At 41.7% G+C, this 12,224-nt stretch overlaps 1 protein-coding gene across 9 annotated transcripts in view; it reads right to left on the bottom strand.

The window, feature by feature from the left end:
• Window positions 1-12,224, bottom strand: part of LOC144940072 (histone deacetylase 4-like) — a 188,310-nt gene that overhangs the window by 90,068 nt on the left and 86,018 nt on the right. For 8 of the 9 annotated variants that reach the window (XM_078866759.1, XM_078866752.1, XM_078866757.1 and 5 more), the window contains 4 exons: window positions 10,224-10,435; window positions 6,327-6,540; window positions 4,578-4,695; window positions 3,203-3,321 (listed from right to left, as the gene is read on the bottom strand). In XM_078866759.1, coding sequence (XP_078722885.1) covers window positions 3,203-3,321; window positions 4,578-4,695; window positions 6,327-6,540; window positions 10,224-10,435 — 663 coding nt within the window. The remainder of the gene's footprint in view (window positions 1-3,202; window positions 3,322-4,577; window positions 4,696-6,326; window positions 6,541-10,223; window positions 10,436-12,224) is intronic. The other variant, XM_078866755.1, reaches the window with a different exon arrangement.

Here is a 12,224-nt window from a genome sequence, read left to right as displayed (position 1 = left end):
GAACAAATCAAAACACTCGCTCGCTCTGCCACTTTTGTCAAAGAGCAGGGACCGCTCGCAGCGCTAATTCTGCAACAATTTAACGAAAAATTATATTGAGAACAGCTCTATCTGGTGCGCCGCAGATACGCGACAGCTGCAGCGCAATGCTAAAGGACATCGCTGAAATACACCGTACATTTTAAAGAGAGGCTTATAAGAGGAAAGGGCTTCCAACCAAATAATACTGACTCGTTGCTTTAAAAGCAAAGTATTTTACTGTGTTTGCAATAAAGCAATGAAAAAAAAACTTGGGACTTAGCATCAGCTGCCACCAGGCGAGCACTGCTGTTGTGCATATCATGTTGCTTCTGCAGGAGCTCAAATGAAGTTGACACCAGAGATGAGCTTCCCTTATTAGCTACTGGCAGTCCCATGCTGTACCTGTCAGAGCCCCCAGAGATATGGCACACGAGTTGTCAATCATAAATGGGGTGGCCAGGTGAGCCAACCTATGAAAAATAGCGCACTTACGGAACACTTTATTGTTGGTGAAAAAAATCACCGCAACAATATGGAAAGGTTAATTCAATGCCATCAAGACAATAAAATGCCTTAAAAGGGAAATAAATCTCTGAGTAGCTGCAAGTGATTTCGCCCTTCCAGCACCCGTCATTAGACTCACAAATGAATCCAATTGTTGTCAGCGCCGCAGATTAAATCTATTTTTGGAAGACACGAGCATCAGCCTTCTTTATGGAGGAGGATGCAATTGAAAATGCCAGCTTTCTCAGCAAATGGGCTGCTCGATACGCATAGAGATCCTCGTGGTGCAGGGCCTCTATCACACTTCAATGACTCTCCATCACCGCCGCCCCCTTCCATCTCTCCCATGGACATACATGTTGGATTACGCCACTCAGTGCTGCAATTAATTTAAATTGGCCTTTCCGAGGCAAGAGATAAAGGGAGCCGTCTTGCTTTAATTAACTGAGCCACACAACACTCCCACAGACTGGTCACGAGATATCCAGTTGCAAAACTAATTTCAATGCCCTCGGTGCCTGCGGATTGCAAATTTAAAGGTTCGTAGTGTCAGACTTGTCTATTTTGTACATATGCTTCTGTTCAATCAACGGTAATCTTTTTGTTATGGAAGCACACATTTCCTTGCTAAAGACTACAACTTAACAAATGTTATCATCATTGTCATCACTTGAGTTATTTTGGCAATTGAAGGCCTCTCTGAGTTGAAAAAATATCCTATAATGCTAAGTAATAATACATACGTATTATCATCATTATATTTATTTAACATCATCAGCCATTGTCTATCTGCACACCACGTGATCCTATGTATGTATGAATGTATTTTTAACTTCTTTTGCACCGTAAGTACCCAACCGTGCTCACAGCAGAAGCAGGGGAAGGACATCAAACTAAACACTAAACACAGTTCCAAAGAATAGAGTTTTCAATCTAGATTTAAAAGTACATTGCTTCAGTTGGTTTCTAATATCGGACGGAAGAGCGTTCCAGACGGCCGCAGAAGCGCATCTGAAAGCGCGCAATGCGATGACCATCTTTGTTCGACTGCTAGCCAAAGCCGCTGAGAGGGGCGACCGGAGTTTACGTGAGGGCACAACGATCTCACTCCTGCGCATCGGTTGATCTCATTGTTCCATCCATACTGTTGCCGTCGTCTTATTGGGCACTTTTCTCTCCGTTGGCTGCCAATCTGTCCTTGGTCTTGTCCATCGGCATCATCCTTTTAAGCAATGTATCCTGCCCAAGTACACTTACTTTCCTCTACAATCAGCGATCCACGAGTTTACTCTGTGTGTCTCTCGGTTGTCATTGCAAGCATACATCTTTTCACATGCTTCTTTTGCACATTTTCATATACGGTCAGTTGTATTTGTCAGTGCCCATTTTTCTAATCACATGTAATGAACACTGATTAAAAACGTGATATCTCTCAGCAGACTATTATGTTGCTTTTCAGGATCAAATTCAGCTTTCAAAAAGCACTCCAAACTACTCTTTTCTTATCTGTTTATTAGATGTTGATTATGATGTCTATGATAACTGCCCTTAGCGTCCAAAACTAAAAAAATTCCTGTGGTACCCGTACAACTATTATTCAACAGTTGATTGATAAAAGGTTGTAAAGTGATTGACATGCGTTACTTATTTTATCACAATCTCGTGTGTGTGTCCTTCCCTTTGGAATAGATGTTGTATTATAGCCATTTCCTCATCAGAAACTGTGTCAAGGCCAAAATTAAGCCTATGACTGAACTGAATGTTACGGAAATGCATACACTGTTCCTTCAAATACAAGATAATTTAATATACCCAGCAGTATTTTTACATTTAAATCACCTGCTTTTAATGACTGTAACTAGCAAATGGTTATTTCAATAACCATTCTAATAATATGAACGATTGCGCATACGCCTAAATATTACCGTTTTACTCCAGAAATTACACTGGGGCTGTGAATATTTGTTGCATTTCATGGCACACGGAAAATGCGTGACCTTGCTATTTTCTCCATGAACATCATCTCTGAACTTGTCCTGCCCTGTCAAGCATAGGCATATGCAGGCTGGCAGCCTTATGTAACATGCCACAGGGGGACGTGGTTAAACGGAGCTGCCGTTATGTAACCAGGGTCCACACAATGTTCCTGCCATCTCTCACAAGCACAGCCTGCAATTACTGAAATGTATCAAAGTTCAATAAAGTTATTGTTTGCAGAAATAAAAAATGCCCCTCCTATTAACATGCAATTAAATATTGATAAACTCCGTGCAATGTATTATTTACGGTTGTAAGAGCTAAATATCTGTATTCACAAAGAATCTCTTCACAGTTGATGTGACTTCATATGTGGCAGTTTGCTGATGTGCATTGCGAAATCTATACGAGCACGGTTTGGTTGTCAAATTTTGCAGAATAATCTTTGTGAAAAGGCTTTTGCTCTGTTGAAGTAGACACTTCAAAAAGCATGCTCAGAGAACTTCTGTCAAAAAAAAATTGTGAACCGTTTTTTCCCCCCATTTGGCTATTGTGTAACCTTATATCCACAAAAAAATATATATATATAAGGTAGAAGTGCCCATATATAAGTGACTTTGAATAGTTTCCATTTGGGCATCAAGGAGACCACTGGGAAACTCCAAAAAAGAGGAGGCAGTTGAGTAGCATCATACATTACCTGTTTTACGGAGAGGAAAATCATTGTTTGGGTCATAAGTGCCGAGAGACTGCTGATAGTTGGGTGGTGACATATTTTGTTGCGTGGAATTCTGGTCCAAGGATCCGTAATGGGGCATCCTATGAAACAGAGACCGTAAAAAGATGTGGTTAATTTCTGGACTCGGTGATCCAGGCCTTATTGTGAAGGAAATGTTAACTTCTGATAAGAGTTTCGAAGCAAATGCTCTACGTCTTTATATTAACTGCAGTAAAATACTCGAAATATCTCTGAACGTGCAGAACATGTCACGAACAAATACAGCAAAAAAAGCATTTTGGCTTTGTTTTTTACGCTGCTTTAATTTTTATATATATATATAAAACTGTTACATTTTTTAGTGCAACATGTTCACAAGTATTAAAGATGAATCTGCCTGCATCTACGGATGTATTTTTATTAAAATGTTTTTTAGGATTTAAGGGATAACAATTGAATGCCTCGGGGATAAGGAAATCCATTTGAGGTGCCCAGGTAGAACACAAGTGTAAGGAATGCGGTACAAATCACAAAAACACAAGACGCAATGCGGCAGTGATGACAGAAACATTTTTTGTAAGTTGTTTTGTGGATGTGTGGAGAGCCCTGGGAATTAAGACGTTTGTGCGTGCTCTTTCCTTGTTTCTCAGAGGCGACCGCATTCCTTGACAGGGGAGCCTCGAACAACATTGGCAATCAACTCATGGGAGGGTTTTGCTTTGTACTGAGCCTAAACATACGCAATCCATTATCAGTTATAAGAATCCACGTGGAGTGGTTTTGGAAATTGATCGTGAAGAATCTCTTTTTTTTTCTTTCTGTTAGCGGTACACAGACTGCACACGTAACGCATCTACGGTTGCTCCACCAAGATGAAGCTTTTAGCATCGGCACGTAAAACATCACAGGATGTATGTTTCCAGATTGTGACCTTTGGAGATTGCTATCCTCTTGCAGCTGTACATGGCCGTTACAGTGAAAATAAGGGGTTCGCTCGACAGAAAAGGTGAAGCACCGCTAGTACCGCGACTGTGCGAATAAAGCCACGTCAAGAGGGGGGGAAAACATCCTTTTTTATCACAACACCCTCACATTTAGGATGTGTTTAACTCAAATGGCAAACACTGCTCGATTAATAAACATAGTACCCTACACAATAAGTGGCATTACATCAACCCTAAATGTCCCATGTTCATAATGAACATTCCATATTTCACATGAATGGGAAATAATTTTACATGAGCCGAATAAACCATTGAAATACAATCAAATACCTCGAAAGAAACGTACAAAGAAGCCCGTGAGAAATGTACCAATGTTTGCATGCGAGATGAGACAGCGGTGGGTGGGCAGGTACCAGAGTTTGTACTGCTGAGACAGGGGTACGGAGATCGAGCCTCCAGCCGCCTCCCTCTGCTTCTTGCTGAGAACAAACTCCTGTAGCCTCTGCTTCACCTCGGAGCTTGCCACTGCACCTGTTCGAAATATCCAGCGCGATGCGACGGACGGCCGGTCAGCACCAAAAGCGTGACTAAAGAGACCTCAACCCGAGCAGTGACCGTGCAGAGCAGCGCAGTGCACGCCTATCGCTCATCGCGAAGGGGGAAAAAAATATGGTCGTAAAACACGTGCCTAATTTGTAACTCTCATTGAGCCGGGCTTTAATGTGTGGCTATGTCTAATTCGTGTGAAATGCTCGAAGAAATTGCTCTTGCAGGTGCGCGCTTGTGTGTAAGACCTGTCTGGAAGAAAAAAAGCAGCTAAATTCAAGAAAGAAGCTACTTGTTTTAGCCGATGGCTCAAGCTTGAATAATGATGCGTTACTGCGGCTATCTGGAACGTTCTTTGTTCTGATATTAGGAAGCCACTGGAACTGTGCACTTTTAAATAATCGAGATTGAAAACTAATTTTTATTATGACTGTTTATTTATGTTTCATTTGTCGTCCTTCCCCCGCACATCCAATTAGCATGGTTAGCTACGTATGGTGTGAAAGAAGTTCAACATACAATAGTATATGTCATTATCACAAGATAATGTAAAGCATAATACGACAAGATACAAAATTTAACATTAAAACAATTTATTTATGAAATGAAACAATTATAAGGTTAAGACACAACTTGAAAAGACAAAAATGTGAACTTTAATTATTATTCCACTTGCAGCTGCATGTTCTGAGTAATAAAAACAAAAATTACTACGTAAAAAATACACTTGTTAAAAAATTGTAAAATAAAAGGAAAATAAATGTATATATGGAGTACTCGTTTAAAATTGTTTACATTTAAATAATGAAACATTTATTTTGAATTAATTAAAATAAGAACCTCCACATTTTCAGGGGGGGGCCGAGTTATTGACACTTTAAAAGAGTCACAACAAAACAGTCCAGATTCTAGTGACAGTGTCCACAAACCAAATCCCCAAATATATATATATTTCAATAAAAAGTAAAAAGGAGAACATGTACAACATTTTCATATGGAATGCATACATTCATAAATAAAAGTATTCGCGTACTTTAATTATGCTCCTGCAATAAATTGAATTTTTAACTGCCCTTTGTATAAGTGGCAGTGCTGATGCGGTGACATGGGCGAGCAGTATAGTTTAGCTGCTTGTTGCGGAGGTTCACGATTCGAGCCTGGCGGCCAGCCTGGTCAATACTGTGAGTGCATTCACCAAAATATACGTTCTATCTCCATGACGATGAACGTCACATAACCTGTGCCACTATTTGTAAAAATAGAAGGCCATGAGTGCTGAAATCACGGTTCAAATTTGCCAAATTAAAACCAAATTACCTGCAAATTACTTCACTGGATAAAACCACATAGCAACACCGCCTCCTACAGGAAGACTGTGTATGTTTGTGACGCATTGTGCCACTATGAAAACCTCGTGCGCGATAAGAATGGCACAAGTAACAAATTAACACATCTAGTATTTTTTTGTTTGTTATAAAATAGTCAACCCAGGGACGGAGGCTCAAGTCAGGCTGAGTGCATTAGAAATGTGCTATGGTGAGAGTCTGGTGGGGGGGGAGGGGGGGGGCAAGGGGTTGGGGGGGGGGGCGGCAGAGGCGGCAGGGAGCTCTACTTGCCTCGCTGCTTCGGGAGCCCAGCGTTGGCGTGGCACTGACTCTCTCGCCCACGCTCCTTGTTGCGCAGCACCTGCAGGTGCTGCTCGTGCCGCTGGCTCTCGAGCTCCAGTTCGAGCTCCAGCTCGCGCTTCTGCTGCTCCAGCCGCTCGCGCTCGCGCCTCTGCACGGCCAGCAGCTCCTGCTGCTTCTTGAGCGCCAGCACCTGCTGCTGCTGCTGCATGCGCACGCACCAGCGCCGCGGGTAGAGCGCGACAGCGCCGGTGACATCACTGCCGATTCGAGCGTCCGCTACGGAGCTCGAGTTCAAGTTCATTTATTTCAAGTTCATTTATTAGGTATAGCCCTGTGAGCCATTCGGCTCTTAAATCGGATGCAACCGCAACAAACAAAAAACAAAAACATGAACAAAAAAACATCTTAAAGTGACTATGTGACTGAGTGCAAACAGAAAAGCCAAGAAAAGACAGCAAAATATTGCAGAAAAAACACCGTACACCAACGCTGTGTGCAAAAATCGCGCGATGTAAATCACAACGTCGAACGAATTGATGTTCCTCCTCCTCCTCTGCGTTCGAAAGGCGATCGACAAAAATGAAATAATGCCTGACGCAAAATAATCATGAGCGTCGCCGTGGACGAAAATTAGTCATGAAATAAACAAGCGGTCGACACGACGGCTTTCCTTGTCCGTCTCTTCAGTTAAATGTTGTTTTTAATGTGGAGGGACAAATATGGGTAGGTGTTTGAGCTGGGACACACCGTGTTTTCCGCGTAATGTTTTTACTCATAGCAAATGAGTTATTGTCTCACTCTCTTCACCACCCTGCACTGACCAGCATGGTGAAGTATGTTCAAACAACTCTAATAACTGACATGGTAGTGGGAGGTCTTCATCCAGTCAGGCATGAAAGGGTATAAATTCATGATGATGATGATTATTATTATTAAATTCCAATGATTATTCCTTATTGATGTGGACTCACATTTGTAATACATAATACAAATGTGAGACCCACTGTAATATAACCACAAACACACAATTGCATCGACCAGAATCAATTCCATACAACAAAAGGCCACATTTTAAGCAAGTCTAATGCATCCTAATACGGTCATTAATTGTACTTCAAATAAACACAAATATTGGCTCTTCTTGTAAACACATCGACTGCCAATAAATGCAGCTTCCTGCAAAAAACATAATGTTCAGTTCACATAAGCCATCACTACAGTCATTACGAACAAATTTGTGCTGCCAACACATTGTATTTACAGTTAGATTTATTGTATGTTGGACCAATTATGCAACATGTTTATTCACATTTGACATCTTCTTGCCATCGGCTCTGTACTCCACCACCTGTCTCCCTATCTGTGACCTCTTAATCTGGTGCAAAAACTACTTTACATAAATTGAACACGTGCCAATAATAGCCAAATATCTTGCTTTTACTATGCAAATAGAAATATTTATTTTTAATTCTCACCATGTTAAAGCTACCCCAAAAAAATATTGGATGACTCAATAGATTAATTATCAACTACACTTCTAACGACAGTGTTCTAGGATGCTCGAGCCTAATACTCACATTTAAACTCAACTTAAAAACGTTTAATTCTACCAGGTAAGGCCCACTGAGCTATATATCTCTTTTTCAGAAGCGAGCTGGCCACAAATGATAGCTCAACGAAGTGGCTTATCATGTGGAAATGTATAGCAGCTAAATACTTGAAACGCATGGTTCCTAAATGTGGAAGGAAAAACCCGGGTACCCGGAGAAAAATCCATATGACCACGGGGGAAATATACAACCTCCAAATATACAGGCATCAGGATCTAAACCTCCTGTATACTAGGCGAGGTAGTTAACATCACACTATTTAGTGGTGGTGATGAAAATAACCAAAACAAATTCTATATAAGACCAGCTTCTGTGCGTCTCCAAAATACGTGCAATACAACATATTTCAGCATGCTAAGTGAGAAGCACATTCATTTCCTACATTGTTATTTGCCAAGATGAACTGACTGACAGTCCTTACAGCTCAGTTGAGCCTCTAACAAATGTGCGTGGCACACTCAATAACCTTGGCAAATAATTTAGCCCTCGTTAAAACGGTTCTCAATGAATAGATCTGCTGGTTAATATTGTAACGTTGGCATGTTTGTTTTATCTTGCAGGGGTCACGCCTGCATGTTTTAGATTCATAAGTGGATCTGTGTATTTATGAATCGACGCCCTAATACAAAACAGCAACTAGAGGCTTTTGTCAACGTATATCAATTGTGGTAGTGCCGAGAATGTCGAACTGAACCCAAACTTCCTTCTAACACACGTTGGTGCAAGGGGCAGTTCTGCAAGCCACAATTACTAATGAACATCTCACCAACGAGATAAATTATTTTTCCATATGCATCTAGGATTTGAAACAGCTTGGTGTCATCTATGTTTTGTGAAATTAACATCACTAGGTGACTTAAATACAATAGCAAATGGTCACCTAAGTAATATTTATATTTATTTGAGTCTTCCCAAGCACGTACAATTTTACGCTGTGATATTTTCACTATTCTCAAAACATAAATAACAGCACCTAATAAAAACAATGATGACTGCAAAAATCATTCTTATCTTGCTTGCAGAGTTCCATGATTGGAGAAGATGTATGTATTGTATGAAAAAGGACATGATGAATAATGAATAGTTTATGCAGGACGTTTGAAGGAGAGATATTGCATTTTGGGCCAATGAAATGTTACATGGTGGACAGGCCACAGGCATTTGTTAAGGAAAAAACATTTGATTTGACATTTCTTGTGCCTTGAAAAACATAATAACCACAGCGGCAGCATAGTGTGAGCATCGGTCAAATAAAGACATTAGATTATTTATAGTCTTGTCCTTTGAAATGCTTTGCATGGAATAAATCGTCAAATATACCCATTCTGGGTCAGTCATGTGTCTCTTCAGGGACCAGAATCCCCAAGGTTGCATTAGTCAGAAAGCAAGAGGCCAAACAAAAAAAAATTGAGACCTCAGCAACGGAGCCCCATTCCTTAAACAGTCTTGAATAAACTAGGTTTATCACGAAGTGTCTTTCAGAGAGAATGTACATACACGAACAACTGCATAACGTTTATCAGGTGTCCATAATGTTGCAATAGAATTATACTTTTTACATTAAATTAAAATAATCGAACACTAATAATCATATCACTTGGGAGAGGTGGTGCTGTCGTTAGTGCACGGCCTTTGAATGCGGGACACTACGTTAGATTCCTTATCACGGTTAATATCAGTGACGAGTACTATCCAAAATTATCCTGGGCCCTCCCTTCACTGACTCGCATTTACCAGTGTGGTTAAGCATGGCCTAACTACTCCCGTGACTGAGTTCTATAATTGAGTGGTACTGAGGTGGACCATTTGCCTCACAATCATAATTGCGGTCGGAAATTGAATTATAATAAGAATAAAAATGTATAAAGTGTCTTAAAAAATTATTTCTCAGGGCGCTATGTGAATTAATCCATCAGCCCTTCAAGATCAATACAAAAAATTGCCATTCTCAGAGAAGTTAACAATGGTAGTTCTATGCATTGGAAAGACCCGTCATCGGCATGTAGAATTTCCACCACTGTGACAGAACCCCCAGGAGAGAGGAGTACCATACGATGCTGATTTAATCAATCAAAGACTACTGCGTAGGTTTTCACGGTTGTCACGTACGATTTTCCAAAGTTTTTTTTCTTCTAGATTCTACTGCGGTGTTGTTCGGCACGACCTCCAACGTTTCACTCCCAGCTCCCAGCACGTGTGGTTCGTGCCGAACCGCACGCGGTGCGACCCGAAAACAAACAAAAATGATAGCTCAATGAAGGATGACCTCGCGCACCTTGATGTAGTCATGGAGCTGAGCCTGGTGTTGCCGGGCCAGCTGTTCCTGCCTCTGCTGGAAATCTGCGAGCAGCAGCTGCTGCTGAAGCTGGTGCTGCTGCTTCAGCTGCAGCAGCTCACTCTGCAGCTGCTGCTCGCGCGCCGCAGGGTCCACAGCTGGCATCGTGGCCCCGGGCTCCTCGTGCACCAGCGGGAGGGAAGGGCCCCCGTCTGCACCAGCGACGCAAGAGAGAGAGAGAGGGACAGACAGAGATGAGACATGCGAATGAATGGTATGGTCAAGTATGGGTTCCTCGGGAAGCGTGCGACTATGCGATACAGCGCAAACAGCAGGGCATAACATCTGCAAGTAGGCCAAGAGAAAGAGAAATCCTATCCTGGGACAAAAAGTAAAAAAGAAGTAAAAAAAAACTTCTATGTGTGTTGAATTTATTTTACGCCGTGCGTAGTCAACCGTGCCAATCGTGTACATATTGCAACTGTTTATGGTGTGTATGGTATATAAAGACGTGGCTTCGAGTAAAGCTGAAATTGCATTGTGCCTGTATAAAAAGAAGCCTCCATTAACTATAATGCTCATAGATTTTTGACCAGTCCAGCTTTTGAATGTAATGAGGCAAAGGAAAACACATTTGTGCCATCTTTTTATTTTATTTTATATTTGAAATCAGTGTTTGTATAATAGTGAGTAATGTGTTCTAGATAGTTATACATGGCACTAAGTTAGCTATTCCAGTTCAGCGTGAAATTTGTACCAATGCTTGCACAGGCATAAAAAATGCACCTGTTTTCAGATCCTCCATGACTAACTCACATAAACAAGGATCGCACAGTACTGCCTGCAAGATTATACAAGCTGGGACGTTTAAATAAAATTACACGTGTAAATACACCTCATGTACATTGATACAGGGGTACCAGATTCATTCCTACATGGATCAAATTTGCGACGTGCACAAAATTGAATTTAAAACGGACGTTCAGAGGCACGGGAGAATAAATTAATATCAGAGAAAAGTTAAAAGGTCAACAACACCCGTGCCAACATGCAGAGTGAGTGCATTCCAGAGAACTAGAGCTGCGACAGAGAAGCAACGTCTGCCTTGTCTGGTTGGAAAGACGGTGCTTGGCAAGGCGGTGGGAGGCCACTTGAGGCAGGCCGGAGGTTATGAGATGGAATGTACGACGTGACGTCGGCAGTTAACTGGGCCGGTTGACCCAGGACGCGTGTTTGGGGTCTGTAACGGAGGACAGCGACTTTCGTACTGGATGCGTCGTTGCACTGGAAGCCTGTGAAGTTGATTCAGAATGTCGGAGGTATGGATGAAAGGGTCGCTGTCTAGCGCTGAGCACTGAGCGGGCAAGCTGGTTTTGAATGCACTCGAGATGCTTGAAAATTGCATTCATAGGAATGGCCGGATTAAATTTGATAGGGGCCTGGGGCTGTTAGAACAGCATTGGGGGCCCGTATATGTATGTTCCATTTATCAATAAAGATTCAACAAAAATTCGTTCATGAAGTCATTCATATAAACAGACGTGGACACAATTTCAACCGAGAAGATGGGTACAAACTCAGCAATCACTGGAAGGACGTTATCAACGAGTTTAAGTCATAACTGGCTGTAATGTTTCCATTTTAGGCCTGGCAGCCCTTTAATTGGTGAAAGCCCACCACCAGGACCATTATGCCCACTCCATTTATTGGTGGAAGCCCGTCCACCAGCAACCTATACTACCAACAACTACCATCACCTTGAGCAGCTCTAGCAGCAACTCCCCTTACATTAACATTAGCTACCCCGCCCATGCTGCTGACACTTGGGCTACGCCCATCTCTAAACCTTCATAAACAGTTTGCCTTTCGAGGCTAACCCCCTTTTTCTGATGACGGCCGCTTGTGCTGCAATCGAAACGTCGTAGTTTTTTTGTATTTTCTTTGAACCTATCTACGTGACTTTACCGAAAGACCAAAAAAATATGAATTCCTGCAGTCACG

The sequence above is a fragment of the Lampetra fluviatilis genome, chromosome 2 (genome assembly GCF_964198595.1).
Source record: "Lampetra fluviatilis chromosome 2, kcLamFluv1.1, whole genome shotgun sequence".
NCBI classification, from domain to species: Eukaryota; Metazoa; Chordata; class Hyperoartia; order Petromyzontiformes; family Petromyzontidae; genus Lampetra; species Lampetra fluviatilis.
This window is presented reverse-complemented; position numbering and strand designations above follow the sequence as displayed.